Source organism: Cottoperca gobio, chromosome 3 (assembly GCF_900634415.1).
Source record: "Cottoperca gobio chromosome 3, fCotGob3.1, whole genome shotgun sequence".
Taxonomy (NCBI): Eukaryota; Metazoa; Chordata; class Actinopteri; order Perciformes; family Bovichtidae; genus Cottoperca; species Cottoperca gobio.
Genome location: NC_041357.1, coordinates 2,655,001 through 2,672,787, shown reverse-complemented (window position 1 = coordinate 2,672,787; position 17,787 = coordinate 2,655,001). Strand labels below are relative to the sequence as shown.

At 42.6% G+C, this 17,787-nt stretch overlaps 1 protein-coding gene across 2 annotated transcripts in view; it reads right to left on the bottom strand.

The window, feature by feature from the left end:
* Window positions 1-6,670: 6,670 nt before the first annotated feature.
* ccdc102a (coiled-coil domain containing 102A) overlaps window positions 6,671-17,787 on the bottom strand; it is a 68,483-nt gene continuing 57,366 nt past the window's right edge. For both annotated transcript variants that reach the window (XM_029428567.1, XM_029428569.1), the window contains exon 10: window positions 6,671-9,427. In XM_029428567.1, the coding sequence (XP_029284427.1) occupies window positions 9,295-9,427 (133 nt within the window). In that variant the 3' untranslated portion in view covers window positions 6,671-9,294. The remainder of the gene's footprint in view (window positions 9,428-17,787) is intronic.

The window sequence follows — 17,787 nt, the reverse complement described above, 5'->3', positions numbered from 1 at the left end:
TTAGCTATTGTGTGCGTGTGTGCGTGTGTGCGTGTGTGCGTGTGTGTGTGTGCGTGTGTGTGCGTGTGTGCGGGTGTGCGTGTGTGTGTGTGTGTGTGTGTGTGTGTGTGTGTGTGTGTGTGCGTGCGTGTGCGTGTGTGTGTGTGTGTGTGTGTGTGTGTGCGTGTGTGTGTGTGTGTGTGTGGTAATAGTGGGTTAGCACAGCCAGGTGACAGGACCTGCAATTACAGTCAGTGAGACCAGACAGCCTGTCTTCTCCCTGCTAAAGAAAGACAGGATAAAAGACAGGACAGAGACGTGCGCATACACACACCGACTGGCCAAATGGATGTGTTTGTGCGTCTGTATGAACAAAGTAAATGAAAACACTCAAATCAATGAATGGAAAGTTTCTGATAGTTGTCGGTGCCTACACATTGTTTAACATGGAGGCCAACACAGTCCTGTAATCACAAGTTGCATTTTTAATTTAACTGTGTCTTTTTTTTGGAATCCGTGAGCGTCTGCGCCAACCGTCTGCGTGAAGCCCAAAATGTGTGTGTGTGTCAGGTACATTACAGGATCATTACAGGATCATTACAGGATCATTACAGGATCATTACAGGATCCTGTCGTGAGCAAAGCTGCCAGAAAAGCAATTGTATGTGTTGTCTCATCTGCCCGTCAGACTGTTACGCTCTGTCCTCTCTGCTCCGACAGAGGCACAATTATTGTATTGCCTGCACTCCCTTCTTCATTCCTTCTCAGTGTCTGTGTAGACATCCCAGAAGACCTTCTCCTCCTTCTGTCAACAGCCTCAGAAAATGATATTCTCATACCTCTGTGTATTGTCTTAACTCATTATTCACCTGAGGCCGTGGTTATGAGGATGATTTATGACCATATTTGTTGCCAGCATTGCAGTATGTAAGAATAGATCATGTCCAAGCTTATGAACCTTGAACTGAATATGGAACAGTTCCAGCTCTGCATCCCATGAACAAACTTTAATGTTACGTTGTAAAGCTATTTCTTTATTTGCCATGTGTGAAGATCTCTTACTCATAAAGTCATTTCCCTATAAAAGGTGACATAACTCAGCCTCTGGCAGCCATATTGGCAACAGCACTTACAACAATGGAGGGTGTTGCTACACATAAAACCTGCACAGTTCTACAGTCCATTTCTGTTCCATAATTAACTAGAAACAGATCATTTCATTATTCATCTGTGGTTCTAATCTGCTTCCAATCCGCTTTGTTGTAAACAAGTAATCATTAGCACTCTAAGATAGATCCACACAGCTTTAAAACATTACCGTTTGTACTTTTTAAACCTGATTCTAGTTTTGGTCATATTCCAATGCATTATAAAAATGTCTTACTCAGTCAGATTTAAAGATCTATCACTAGACACGGCTATACACCTGAGCCTGTTGGGGCGGTAATACAACGCTTTAAAACCCAGTTTATCCTATGTACTCTCCAAAATCCCCAATAATTATAATTTTTTATAATTTTTTGAGTGAGCAACATGTTGTGTTTTCTGAGCCCAAGTTATATACATTACAGCTGACCAACATCCAGCCCTTATCCCCAGGAATGATGTTCATATTGAACGAGTTTGCTTGTGTTATTTTAACCACAACCACCATTTTCCCTTTAACTTTAAGGTTCTCTATAAGGAATTCAGAGCGGATGTGTGACTGACGGATCAACATGGAGATGGCTGAGCTGGCGGCTAGCAGCTAATTGTGCTAACAGCATGAACAGTGCAAACAACAGCAAGACTGACAGAGCTAACAATTTATACTTGAGAAGGAACCGCAAGGTGGGCGTAGGGCTACCTCGACAACAGTGTGGATTGTGACAACGTTAACGGCTGTAACCGCCGTATGAGCGCAGCGTAGAGCGGCGGCCATTAGCTAGCCAGTGGGCCACACATATAGAGACTCACATGCATGCGCTGCCAGCAACCATGTGAATTAGGAGTCTCGTGTGGAGTGAAGGCAAAACTTGTCTGACATTGTTTTTGACCAACAAAATGTCACAGCAAGAAAACTATGTTGGTTTCTTTTAACCATGACCCTGATACTAATCTAGCCTAACCAAGTGATTGTACATAACCATCAGGGAAGATAGTTGGACAAATAAATCTTAACTGAAGGTGCACTTACTACCCTTATATAGCAGGGACATCTAGACAGACTCTTTAAGTCTTATTTATAACCATGTCTCTATTATTTGCAGCCAGAGTTCGACTAAAGCAAAGTTCAACCACAAATACGCTGACCTCCACAATGCACACCCAAAGGGAGTTTGGCCTTGACTGGAGACAGACGTTTTGGTACACAAACAATAGATTTATTTGTGCCATTTTTTGCCTGTATTGGATAGCATACAGTATAAAGATCAACAGACAATTAGGAGGCAGAGAGGGAGGTATGGCCACAGCTGGAATAGAGCCAGGGATGTTGCAGTTATTGAAAAAACTCCATCTGCTGATGAAGACCAGTAAATGCGACTAAGTGCTCCTTGAGTAAGATTTAATCCACTGTTTCCAAGTCAGCCAATGAGGATGAAAATAAGACGTTTAAAGAAACTTGATTGTCCTTTAATGACTCTCAGCTAGAAAACCAATGGTAACGACCTGCATGTGTGTCAGGATCATTTATTGGCTTGTTCAAATGCAGTCAAGCTTAAATATGTTTATTACAAAAGAGACACCAATTCAGTGCAATACAAATGAATAGAAAGGCAGAGGGAGCCTGTCATCACAGCAACAGTCGATGCAGAGAAGGAGAAGAAATCAAACAGACCACTTTTCCACTGATTTTCACAACACAAGGACATTGTTTGTATTTTGTTGTGATACATAAACGTGCACGCTCACACACACATACAGGACATGTATACAAGGAGAGGCTGTGATATCTGTGGAATAATTATAGAGGGATCAATGTAATGTTCTGCCTTCCTGCTGTCAGCCATTACTGGCCTAATAAAGGCGCTGAGAAAATGAACATCATGAACTCGGCCACAGGTCTCACACATCGGTGGACGTCACATAGAAGTAACATCCAGCTCCAACACATACACTGCACACCTCACACACCCTCAGCATTACAGTGTGTGGCATGCTAGGCCAACAGTTTTCAGAATTATCTTCTCTATTGTACTCATGGGATCGAGCTAAACATTAACACACACACACTCTCACACAAACACACACCATTATCCACAGCTCACAGCTTGAGTGTTTGGGCGTGTTGTGTGTTTGCTGTTATCCCAAGGGCACCATAGTGACCACTTGTACAAGTTTGTATATCTAAACTGCCAATATACAACTATCTGTTTTTGCAAAGTAAGCAGACACACACACAATGTTGTGGCTATGATTTCAGTCATTTTGACTCCACACAAGGGTAAAACATTCATTATGTCTGGGCTTCTCTCTCTCACACACACACACACACACACACAGTAATGAATATGATCTCAGAGGGAGATGCGAGCTGTTCCCCCATGCTGTGTGTGGGGAGTCAGGCTGAGGTTCAATCTCATTACTGCGTCTACTCTGTGCAGTACACCACAGTCTGCACTGCCAAACACCACAAGAGTGTGTGTGAGTTTAGCACTCTCTCACTCACACTCCTTTGTCTGATTTTCTAACTCTCTGGCTTTCTTACCCTCTTATGCTACAGCAATCATTCTACCGATTATTAGCCCATGGAGGTTAAATGTATTTAGAATGATCTTTAAACGCTTTTAAAAGTGTGTAATGTGTTGTACATAGTGCTTTATTTATTAAGCGAATGCAAAGATCCTGAGCCAAGCAGTGTCCTCCTGGTTTGCTGTGTGGGGGGTAAAAGCTTCAATAATGTGTTCCATTGTTTGCTTCTCTACATGGTGCTGAAATTACCCAACACTGTAGCTCATTTTTTTGGTTTTTCACTAAACTGTATTCTCATCAACCTTGTTTCCAGCTACAGGCAGCTGTTTTCAGAGAAAAGGCTCGGATGAAGCCTCTGGACACTTCCTGCTCTGCAGCAGACAGACTCAGTTACAGACTAGCTGGTGAACATTTAGCAGCTACAGAGACTCTTCTCAGGACTTGGTGGATACCAAACAAAGAGCTAAAAGGGAGTGAATAGTGGACTGATATTTACCAGCTGGAAAGCAAAGCACTCAAAATGAAAGATCATGTTGCTCTGTGTGTGTGGGATGTATAAAGGTTGTATCTGTTTCACGATTGATCCTACTGTATTGTGTGTATCAAAGCCTGATATAGTCTTCCTGTGCCATCGCGCTTCACTGAAACTATTAAAAACATGAGCCTCACTGTTGCACTGGGTGATATGATCCAGACCATAACCCCATAACCATGAGCACACACTGTACTTCATTTTGACTCAATCAACACAAATACTCACTAAAGCACCAAATGTGCTATAATAATTTAATAAAATAAGTTTATTAAAAAGTCCCTGACAGATGCACGATTTCCTCCCGTTTGAGCAACAGAGATGAACACGCTGTTGGTTTTGTTCTTGACAATAAGAACAATATAGAATATCAGTACTATAGAGTATAGACTACTACAGTTAGGTCCATAAATATTTGGACATTGACACAATGTTCATAATCTTGGCTCTGTACACCACCACAATGGACTTGACATTAAACAATCAATATGTGCTTTAAGTGCAGACTTTCAGCTTTAATTTGAGGGTATTTACATCCAGATCAGATGAATGGTGGAGGAATTACAACACATTGTATACGTGGTATCCCCTTTTTAAGGGACCAAAAGTAATTGGACAATTGACTGTTCAGCTGTTCCATGGCCAGGTGTGTGTTGTTTCCTTGTTAGTTCATTTACAAGGAGCAGATAAAAGGTCTAGAGTTCGTTTCAAGTGTGGTATTTGCTTTTGGAATTTGTTGAGGTCAACTCTCAATATGAAGTCTAAAGAGCTGTCACTATCAGTGAAGCAAGCCATCATTAGCCTCAAACATCAAAACTAAACCTATCAGAGAAATAGCAAAAACATTAGGTGTGGCCAAATCAACTGTTTGGTACATTCTTAAAAAGAAAGAACGCACTGGTGAGCTCAGCAACACCAAAAGATCTTGAAGACCACGGAAGACAACTGTGGTGGATGACAGAAGAATTCTTCTCCTGGTGAGGAAAAAGCCCTTCACAACAGTTGGCCAGATCAAGAACTCTCTCCAGGAGGTACAGTGGGTGTATCTGTGTCAAAGTCAACAATCAAGAGAAGACTTCACCAGAGTAAATACAGAGGGTTCACCACACCATGTAAACCATTGGTGAGCCTCAACAACAGGAAGACCAGATTAGAGTTTGCTAAAACGCATCTAAAAAAGCCTGTAAAGTTCTGGAACAACATCCTGTGGACAGATGAGACAAATATCAACTTGTACCAGAATGATGGGAAGAGAAGAGTATGGAGAAGGCAAGGAACTGCTCATGATCCAGAGCACACCACCTCATCAGTGAAGCATGGTGGTGGTAGTGTTATGGCGTGGGCATGTATGGCTGCCAATGGAACTGGTCCCCTTGTATTTATTGATGATGTGACTGCTGACAAAAGAAGCTGGATGAACTCTGAAGTGTTTCAGGCAATATTATCTGCTCATATATACTGCGAAAGCAACCAAAGAGTTTGTTAAGGCAAAGAAGTGGAATGTTCTGCAATGGCCAAGTCAGTCACCTGACCTGAATCCAAGTGAGCATTTCACTTGCTGAAGACAAACTGAAGGGAAACTGCCCAAAGAACAAGCAGGAAGTGAAGATAGCTGCAGTAGAGGCCTGGCAGAGCATCACCAGGGACCAAACCCAGCGTCTGGTGATGTCTATGGGTTCCAGACTTCAGGCTGTCGTTGACTGCAAAGGATTTGTAACCAAATATTAAAAGTGACAATTTGATTTATGATTATGCTACTTTGTCCAATTACTTTTGGTTAAAAAGGGGACACCACGTATACAATGTGTTGTAGTTCCTCCACCATTCATCTGATCTGGATGTAAATACCCTCAAATTAAAGCTGAAAGTCTGCACTTAAAGCACATATTGATTGTTTAATTTCAAATCCATTATGGTGGTGTACAGAGACAACATGATGAACATTGTGTCAATGTCCAAATATTTATGGACCTAACTGTGTATACTATAGTACTTTAAGTAGACAATTGTTCACAACGAGCAACTGATATGGTGATACTACAAATGTATAACAGAAATGTTGCACAACAGACGAGGGGTGTTGCATTTAAAATACACAACAGTACTGAAGTTACACACACACACACACACAGTCTCCCTCTATTCAAGTTCATTCATTCAACTAACAAGAGCTTCTCCTCCTAATCCACTTTGGTCTCTGTTCGTGTTTGATGAACACACTGGAAAATATCCTTACAAATAAATGTCTGAACTGCGATTAGGATTTGATTAACATTACCAACATTACCATGGCAACTTTATCAGAATCCTGCCTATCTGTGAGATCTCACTCACTCCTACTCAGACAAAAGGTTTGTTTTTAGAGAAACCTTGAGGACTTTGAAGTATCGAGCACTGAGTGGTTGGGAAAGTGTAAAAGTCAATATTACTGACACACATGTGAATAAACAGCATGGAGAGAAATAAGACACACACTCATGTTTCTTTATATGTACAGTTGACATTTATAGAGCTAATACAAAACCACTGTGGTACAGATCATTTATAAAAACTAAACCATAACAACGACAACATAAATAGTTCAGAATCCTGATCAGTAAAAATATCTTGGTCCCCTTCCAGCGTGAGCACTGAGGCCGAGGCAGAGAGTGACTGGATGGTGGTGGAAGATAAATGAATGTTTTATTGCTTTCACAACAGCATCTGTCCACTGCTAGACTGGAGCTCTTCCACAGGCGGGAGATTTGGCCAAGCAAAGTTTTGTACAAATAAATTATCTCTTCAGTCCAACACCCAGCGTATCCAACACTCCCCCCACTGTTGAATACATGGGCCGTCTTAAAGGAGCCCCTGAGTATTAAGCCTGCAGGAGCTTTACTGGGTTTCACTGAGTGTTTCATTATCCCATGATGTCTAAATGAGGTGTTTCCACCACAACTGAATACAGTCCTAAGGGAATCACAGGATATAAATACTTGGGATTTGTGGGATTTCTCCCCAGGAAAATGACAATATTTTAAAATACTGAACCTCAGCATAAACACAGCATAACAATCTTACCTGCAGCAACACACTCAGAACAGAACAGCAGAACTGTGAATGTATTTATAGCCTTTTCTGTGTGGAAGGTATACTGTAGTTCTGAATACTGTGGAAAAGAAGCTTCTGTTTCTACAGTATCGGACTGCGAGTGTAGCTAGAACATACTATACAGACTGGAACCTATTCAAAGAAATCCAACCTGAACAAAACCTAAACCTTTAACCTTGAATGCATCAAGGAATAATATTACGCCTTAAATCTGTTCTTCTCAAAGCACAACCACTGACTTCCAGCTTCAGAATAAGATGTTTCAGAGTTCACACCGGAGAGAGACGTGACATCAATCTCTTTAATCGGCTTGAAGACAGAGACTGCGTGCAGGGTTAGGTGGGGAACAACTGTAAGTTGCGAGCTAACCACTAAAACGCTATCCAGCTGGGAACATGCTAGTGCTAGCCAATCATATTACCTCTCTGATCTTCTTCATATTTTCTCTCTACTGTGCTGTTTACCCCCCCCTCCCCCGTCAAGTGTGTTTCTATTCAAGAGAGAGAGTTATTGAAGAGGGGGAAAGTAAGGTTTGTAACTGTGAGCTCCTTAGTGTGCTTGCTTTGGGTAATACCAAGAAGGTAACACAGTGTATTAACATTAATTCTGGTCTCCTTCCACTTCAGTGGAGCAGGTTATACTTAGACAGAGGAGAGCGGATGGTCACTGTCTGGCTCTATGTTCCTTCAAGGTCATCACTGAGACACTTTGCTATTGGTCAAAGTTCACCATGTCAGATTCCATTGGAATAAATAGACATTGTCATGTGATGAAGCGGTTTGAAATGCTGATGTGAGCGGGCCTTTAGTGGACATCCACTGGTGCATATCCCCCTGCACATAAGCAATAAAGAAGATCATTTACAACTTACCCATTACATCCCACAATCTCTGCTGATGATGGACATTCTCTCATGTTTATGTACATATTGTCTAAAATGTACTGTTACATTTCATTATTGTCGAGGAGCAGCTCCAGTCATGCTGGGAACATTGCAACACTGCAGGTTGTGATGGAAATACAGCTTTTGTTTTAACAGTACATCCGTTTCCCTCCATGTTACAATGCACACCATCACGTTCAGGCTAAGCAGATCCATACAGAGAGTAACAGAACTAGTTTGAGTAAAGCCGGAAGCTCCTGCTACACACATAATGTGTAATTCAACTTGCAGCTATAATGAGTTCTAAAGGTGGCGTAGTGGGCTCCCAGCATTGGTTGTGCCATGTAAATACATGGGAAATAGACTGTGAATCTTCAATATTTGGGAGCAATTGCAGGTAAAATGACTGATAGTCTCTTGTAATATATCAACACTTTCAGGCGTTTCTTCACAGCTGAGAAAAGTCTTAATTCTGGTGATATAGATGTGGGGTTGAGGAGTGTTTGAGTACAGCAGCACCGCTCAGATGGGACAGGTGTAATGCTTGTGCTGATATGAGGTAAGAATGAGTGAAGACGTTGAAAGGATGATACGTGAAAGTTGAAGAAAGATCCTTTCATGCAGCATTACGCTGTCTGGACAGCCTGCTAAAGCCCGTCACACGCCTGCTGTGTGTCATGTCGTCGCTGTGTGTCTGAAAATGCAAGTATGTCACAGCATGTGTGTGTGTCTTAGTGTGTATGAGAATGTGTGTGTGTTCTGCATAAGGATTAGATGTGTGCTAATCATATTTCTGCTGGGTGGAAATTGTCATGTTTAAACTCCAGATGAACAATTGTGTGGTTTCTCTAAGTCTCCTTGTTATACAAAGCTCGCTTTGTTCTTTTGTTTTTTATTATAATAGGATTATTGATCATTAACATGAGCAGCAACAAGGATGTGTGGATGCAGAGAGATACAAATGATCTTGACCTTTTGCTCTGACTCTGGTAAAATATCTCCCATAATGTTGGAGTGGTGCTTTAAGAACTTGCTGGTTGAGCAGGAGACAGCTGCTTCCTGTTGCAAAATGTTTCTTCTTCCTGTGACTGCTGATGTTTGTGGAAAAGTATATCCTGTATGATTATATGTTTGTGTGTCATGGGATCTGGAGCTGCAGCTCCTCCTCCTCCTCGTCCATGTCGCTGGCCGGACCGTCTGGGTTTTCAGGACTGAATCGAGTCGATCGTATCTTCCCAAACAGACCAGGATTCTGCTGCTGCCGCCGCAGTCTGGAGGGGGGGGGGGGGGACAGACAGAGATGGAGAGAGACAGAAAGCATGGTGTTAAAATAGCATTACACAGCATATTATTTTGCATTAGACAGCCTCTGCCTCAGTGTGTGTAGGTGATTGTACATCTATATGTATACATGTGTGTTGGGGATTTATACATAATTACAAGAGAAAGGAAAGCCAAATTAGACAGATATGGAGGTATATACTATTTTGTGTGTGCAGCAAAGATTCAATGTATCACAAAACATGATTCAGTTCTAACTTATAACAGCTGAGTAAAGAGTAAAGGCAAGCGATGTGAGGCAGTCATTACATGCTGGGAAACGTCAGCCGAGGTCAATCACTACATATTCAGAACAGAACACCTTTTTCTGTTCACTCTTACTTCTCGTGACACATCTGTTAGTTATTACTACACAAGAAAACTTCTTACGAAAATATCCTAAATAGTTCAAAACAACCAAGTGTCATCAGTTTCCAGAGGTAATTGCAGTTCCATAGTTACGGCTACAGGAATAAATATTCATCTCTATCATTTTGGAGTTTGTTTTGCACTCATCATTTCCTCTGAGTGACCGGAGCTGCTGCATGTTCTTTGTGGATGTTGCTTGTGAAGTTTTGGAGATGTTGCTATTGATGGATTAGCACTGATTAAGTTTTAGTGTTGTCATCTGTCATCATCATCAGAACAAACTGGGAGTGCACATTGAATACTTGCAGAAACATTTCTGTTGACCAACCGACCAACCTGCTTGTCCGTCTCTAAAGCATGCAGAAATAAAACAGCTTTAAAAATATATTCATCTAAAAAGTGCCAAAAATGTATTCAGTCATCAGAGTTATGACAGGCCCCATAATAACTTCAGTAGTGAATACTGTAGCTCAGCAATGAGGTGAATTGATTGGGACAACCTTTAAAGGAGGGGTTCAATCAATAATACAGGGGGAAGAAGATCAGTACTGAATCCTGTTCAGCGTTTACATATGTGGAGAATAAAAAACTGACATATCTGCATATCTCTGGGTTTATTTATGCTGAGGACAAATACAAATACCACAGAATATGTGATCTACATGCCAGAGTTCATTTCAATGAGCCTCAAAATGAAAAAAAAGATTTAATTTCACCCTGAGCTGTATGCATTTCCTATTGATTTAAAAAGGCAATGACAATTGATTTTCTTTCTTTTTTCAAAGATGCAAGCTAGGTCTATGATGAAACAAACCCTGAAGAGAGATTTGGCCACACTTGATTCTCATTTTCCGTGAACACACGAGTTGACGGGATAGTTGGATGGCTCGAGGGACCAAAACTTCAGCTCTCTGAAAGGCGGTCAATTTAAATCCTCTTATGCATTTCAGTGGGTGTCTTCCTGACCCAAGACCGTTTGAACCCTCTAGATATCTTCAAAGATGCTCATCAAATATTCTAACTCATTTTTGAACTCGACAACCTCCATCCGGCTTTGAAATATCCCAGTATGTAGAACCTGTTCTCAGCTGGCACTAACATGTGTCCTCTGTGATCCGATCAGCAGTGGACAGTATGAGTAAGTATGTCCGTTCCAAGCTGGTGTCAGAATTCGTCTTCACATGCGTCTCCAGTGCCCACTTGTGATCCGATCTCACATCCTTTATGCAAATAAATCATTCCCTTTTCTATTATGAATTAATTTTTTTATTATTATTGTGTGTGTCTACATTTCAGTTGGTACTCTCAAATAAATGATCCATTGTTACAGAAACGTGCAAAAACTAATGAAAAAACGGAGCCGACAGTCTTGTGTGTGGGCCGATGGGCGCGGCGGCGGTATGCCTCTGAGCGGCTGGATCTGAACGCGTCACTAAAGACGCATGTTAGTGCCAGCTGTGAGCAGGGCAGAACTCCATGACCTCATCCTGACCACAGGTAAAGTAAAAAGCCACAGATACCTGCCGTACTGCAACTCAGAACTGTTATTTACTTTGCACAAATAGAGAAACAAGCTTTGAAGATATAGCGGTAGAGTTTTGACTGAGTTGAAGTTTGTTTACAGGACAATTTATTATCTTGAATTTACAAAACATACGTGTGTGTATCTGTGTGACACTGTCTCCACAGTAATGGCCGAGGCACACCAACAGGAGGCAAACCAGCACCAGTGTGTGTGTCATCATTCAAACTCTGAAGGGGACCAAACAGCTGGACTGACGGCTTTAGAAGGTCTCAGTCTCCTTCTGAACAAACTGCGGGTCGTCGTGGTCACAAAGCAAACACAGTGTTTATAATGCAGGACGACAAAACAGTCTGATGAATGAGTTCACTGTCCCACAGTAATCCTGTAACATTGATGTACAAGACGCCTCTTTTTCCTGCCGTCTCCTCCCGTTATTTTACCCATTATTAATAACATGTGATCTGCACTCTAATGAAACCAACAAAGCTCATAAGTAGTTGTTTCCTCTCGACCTTTCTGTGACACCAGAGAACATCAATACAAACACAAGAAGCATTGATTCCTGAATTTGATTATCCCACATATTACTGGACGATACGGCCAAAAATGTTATAATATGTTTTTAATATTGATCGATGTTGATAAGTATCATGATATAAATGTAATAATAATAATGGCAGGTTTTTTTTATTTGCTTATCTTTTCCCCCTTTTGCATTCATCATGGCTCACACATCGGCTCTGCATTTAACCCATCCTAGCATTGAGAGCAGTTAGTGGGGTCTGGTACCTTGCTCAAGGGCACCTCGGCAACTGGTACCTGTCAGTCTGTATGATTCATCTTTACAGGTCCTGGTTGGACACACCAGACCACAGAGGAGGAAGACTGAACATCAAAACGACTTCACATTTGACAGCTGTGTGGGACACTACATCAGTGAAACAGCAAGGACCCTGGACAAGATGCAGCAGGAGAACCAGGAACACAATACCAGCTGTCTGTGAACACCAGAATAAACAGTCAGCATCCACAAAGGTCATGGACCAGGAGTCAGTGAACAGAGAGAGATCAGGGAGGACATTCACTTCCCACATTAGAGGCCATCTTTGAATAAAGACAGAGGTTACCATCTTTCCCTCATATACAACCACCTACGTGAGCAAATGTCTACACACTGAGCTATCTCCATGACAACTCAGCAAACCATATCACTAGTTTGGATCTCCCACTTTCCTTTGGTTCATCTCTCTTTATTGTTTCCTTCACCTCCCTTTCTCCCTTCACTGGCCTTCAGTCTCTCTCTTTCTCTCCATCTCTGTCTAGTGTAGACATTTGTCAGTCAGCAGGACGGGTCAGGGTCAGAGCAACTGGCAGATAAACCATCAGAACATTTGGACCACAACAACAGCTCAGCCACAAAAAGCTTTTCCATTGAGCCCATAAACACTTAGCAAAGTGACAGACATGAATGATTTTCAATCTACAGAGAATTGAGTTAGGAGGGGGAGGAAGAGACAGAGATGCCTGCCATCCATTTGTTTCAAGCTGTGTTGTGGTCACTCCTTCAGTGAGCAATGAGGAGGATCGATGGCTTTCGCAGAAACACCTGCAAGAGCGTCAGTGTGGCCATGATGCACCATATCATGTTCCACAGACGGAAATGAGAGCAACCGCTGATTGAGAGGCAGTGTGTGTGTTTGTGTGTGTATCAGAGGACTTTGTGGTTGCAAAACAGTTTCAGTGCTGAGCAGCTTAGGCGATCCCAGGGGACAGCTGTGCCGCCCTCAGGGCCCAGTCTCACCAGCATCTACTTGGTGTCATCTTGTGCTTAAAGGCTGGTGTCACGGTCATTTCGATGGAATCACCGCAATCAGTGGATTCCCTTTTTGGGGCAAAAATAAATGCAGTGTCCGCCAAGCTGCGTTGAATTATCAATTTTGAATTGAATATATGGATTTGCAACGTTGACAATTGCCAACTGTCTGGACAGTGTTGCTCTTTAAGGGACCGGAGCCAGAGAGAATGGTGAAAGCTGTTGTAGCTTATTAGCTGTGTTGTACCCTCCACTTGTATTTAACCTCCTCCATTGGAGTGTAAACTGCTCCACAAAGAGGCATGCTTTTACAGTTTACAGACAGGATTTGATGGGATTTACGATGGCAACTCTGCTGTGGACGATCCTACGATATCAGAGACCTTTCCCCCCCCCCCTCGAAACACATGTGAGGAAATTCACCAGGAGGGCAATCAACCCTAACCCCTGGATGTGATCCCCCACTGGCTTCCCACCTTCAAACACCACTAATTGTATTTATGAATTTGCCCTTTCCCATGTGCTCCCTGAGAAATTCAATTTCACCTGCTGAAAACTTGAAGGTTCACTTCACCTTGGGAACACATATCTGTGGTAGAATAATGTCATTTCCTGAAGAAGGCTGTTAAATGTGGTCGAAAGCCCTGGGAAAAGCTAGTCTTGGAATATTTGATCACAGATACTGAAAAGTACTTCCTTTAGGTTAGTGGAATTACTCCCGACAGATAAAGAAGAAAGGTCAAAATCGATACGGTCGAGATATCCTAACAGTCCCTAGTACGGTTCAAGTTCCAAAACACTGGGTCCTATATTTCACATAATTCGACTCCAACTCACCTGAGACCCACCTGCCTGGTCAATGACCACATCAGCCAAAGTTAACTACAAGGCTTTGTTATAAAACAGCGGTGAGGAGAAATACTCCTGAAGTAACACCAACTAGAAAAGGACTTAATCAGTCTCAATGTCCTTTGACGCACTGACTAGGATATAGGCACACACACACTCTGTATGCTACATGGCATGAAACACAGCGACAGGACAAAGTCATGTATTCAGAACAGAGCCATCCATCAGCATGAACACACACACATTCAGGCAGAACGCACGTCAAGCAGTCTCTGAGAAACTGAATGAAACAAATCCTGAATGAAGAAAAGCTTAGGCTACACCCTCTACAAGAACACACACATTTGTGTCAGTGTCTGAGCCGTTACCATGCCAACACGCCTGTCACTCCTCCACAGAGCAGAGCAACAAGAGAGCTCTCTGTTACTAGGGTAACCCGCGATTGGGAGCTCTGCGATTGGCTGTTGGGTGCCAGAGCAACGACGTGGAGAAAATGGAGAGAATGCAGAGAGCAAGGAGCTGAGGACTGTGCAAAGCTGATAGAGAGTGTGTGTGAGAGTTAAACTGAAACACACACACATGCACACACATAGATCTGAAGAAGCTAATCTCTAAATTGTAAGAGAAGTGAGTGCTGAGGCTCACAGTGAACCAGCTACAAGTAGGCTGTCACACACACGAACACGCACACACACACACACACACACACACACACACACACACACACACACACACACACACACACACACACACACACACACACACACACACACACACACAGTGTGTTTTCAGTAAGTGCCTTTATGGTTGTCCAGGCGTGTTTGGGAGTGTGAGTGCTTTTGCTAAGCATGGAACCACTCATGCTTAGAGAACAAAAAGTCCATATATGCATAAGCCTTTTTCTAAGATATTCCAACGTCTTTGTGGGTTTTGATGAGAAGATACTTGTGTAGAATATGTTATGGCGCTGGAATTGTAGAGTGAACTGGTAGGGCAGCCAACATACATTTTGGAAGCAACCAGTACTAGCAGTAATAGTGATGCAGTGGTGTAGTTGTTGATAGTTGGTAGAAATAGACTGCCAGTGGTCCTGGAAAAAAAGAATGAATGAACAAATCTTTAGTTCTTTGAGTTCAGTATGTCCTGTATCTGCCACATTCTGTCTGCCACTGACAACAGCTCTCACCTTCTCCTGCTTGACTTTAATATATTTAAAACTACATTAATAGTGTTAAAAACTTGCTCCAGCACTGTGTGTTAAAGTTTAGCTTCAAGCAGTGTGAGTGGTGACTGACTGACACATGTTTACTCCTCGGGGCTTATCGGAGCTGTTCACTGCGGAGTTCTCTCAGTACAACAGACGTATACTCATCTCCACCTGGCACAGCTGCTGCTGATAATAGTTCTCGTACATACTCGCTGACACATACCGAACTGCAGCCCATATGCCGAAGAACACCAAAGATACCACTTGGAGGGCTTCAGGGCTCGCCAGATTCATATACCAGAGTCAAACTGTGGACTTAAGTCTGTGAACACTATTCCTGGCTGCCTGCAGAGTCACTGCTGCAGTTTGGTTGGTCATTAGACTAGTGCTCATGTTCCTTGTTGTTTTGAGTATTGATTTTAAAATGATACACTGTACGTTCGTAGCTTTGGTTTATTTGTTTGATTAATTACTTCACCTCATGGGTCATTCCAGAATTGGAGGACATTTCATGTCCCCCATATAAAAAATCTAATAATCCATGCCCAAAAAGCTAAACCATGCACTTGTTGTGTTAAATATACTTGTATTGAGACAAAATGTATATAAAGTTGCAGAAAAAGTTGTTTCAAAATATTATTTAAAATATCAAATAGCTCTCAAACACCACTAAAATAGCATTTTTCTCTTGTCCCAGCTTCTTGGTGACCAACTTCCATGTCAAATATCACATTTAATATACGGTTTTTATTTACTTTTTTTGATAATATTCTATTGATATATATCTCTTGTAATAGTAAAATAAAAATTTTAAATCATAAACATATTTTAAATAACAGTAATTTTACACTGAAAGTGTGTCCCACAACATGCACGCAACCCTGTTACCGAAACCTTTTTAGCTTGGCAGAGGAAGTGAAAAAACTGTTTTTTTGACACAGAGGAAAATGACATCAGCAAGTCATGTGCTACTACCATGGGTAGACCAAAGGTATGTCCTCCCTTTTATTTTTAACATATTTCCAATCTTTTCACTCTTGATGGAGTGTGGCACTCACACAAACGCAACCCTGTTACTCACATTATGAGACTAAAACAAATTAATTTCAAACATATCTTTCTTTAGTTAGATATCTAAGTGTGTCCATTCCTTGACAGTAGCATTACATTGTGCAGCTAGCATTAATCCCTGAGGTAAAAGCTAAAATTAGCATAGATTTGCAACCCTGTCATTTGCAACACTGTTACTATAATTAGAGTAACAGGGTTGACATTCAGTAATAGGGTTGCATTTCCTTCAGTTTACTCTATAATTTATAGTAAAATGTCATGTGTTTGTATAATTTAGCATAATATAATGTTTTAAATGTATTACTGTATTTTCCATCTATCCATCGACTGCCGCTTATCCGGGGTCAGGTCGCAGGGACAGCAGCTACAATAGGGAACCCCAAACCCCTTTTCCGGGCCACATCCGCCAGCTCCGACTGGGGGATCCTGAGGCGTTCCCAGGCCAGTGAGGAGATATAATCTCTCCACCGAGTCCTGGGTCTTCCCCGGGGTCTCCTCCCAGCTGGACGTGCCTGGAACACCTCCCTAGGGAGGCGCCCAGGTGGCATCCTTACTAGATGCCCGACCCACCTCAACTGGCTCCTTTCAATGTAAAGGAGCAGCGGCTCTACTCCGAGTCTCTCACGGATGGCTGAGCTTCTCACCCTATCTCTAAGGGAGACGCCAGCCACCCGTCTGAGAAAACACATTTTGGCCGCTTGTACCCGCAATCTCGTTCTTTCGGTCATGACCCAGTCTTCATGACCATAGGTGAGGTTAGGAACGAAAATCGCCCGTTAGATCGAGAGCTTTGCCTTCTGGCTCAGCTCTTTTTTCGTCACAATGGTGCGGTAAAGCGAATGCAATACTGCCCCCGCTGCTCCGATTCTCCGGCCGATCTCTTTCTCCATCATCCCCTCACTCGCGAACAAGACCATGAGGTACTTGAACTCCTTCACTTGGGGTAAGGGCTCATTCCCTACCCGGAGTAGGCAATCCACTGGTTTCCTGCTGAGAGCCATGGCCTCAGATTTTGAGGTGCTGATCCTCATCCCAACCGCTTCACACTCGGCTGTGAACCGATCCAGTGACTGCTGAAGGTCACAGACCGATGACGCCATCAGGACCACATCATCTGCAAAGAGCAGCGATGAGATCCTCAGGCCATCGAGCTGCAACCCCTCTCCTCCACGACTACGCCTCGATATCCTGGCCATGAATATCACAAACAGGATTGGTGATAAAGCGCAGCCCTGGCCAACATTCACTGGGAACGAGTCCGACTTAGTGCCGAGTATCCGGACACAACTCTCGCTTTGGGCGTACAGGGATTGGATGGCCCTCAGAAGTGACCCCCCACCCCATATTCCTGCAGCACCTCCATTGTATCATCCGTGGGACCTGGTCAAACGCCTTCTCCAGATCCACAAAACACATGTAGACCGGATGGGCGTACTCCCAGGCCCCCTCTAGGATTCTTGCGAGAGTGAAGAGTTGG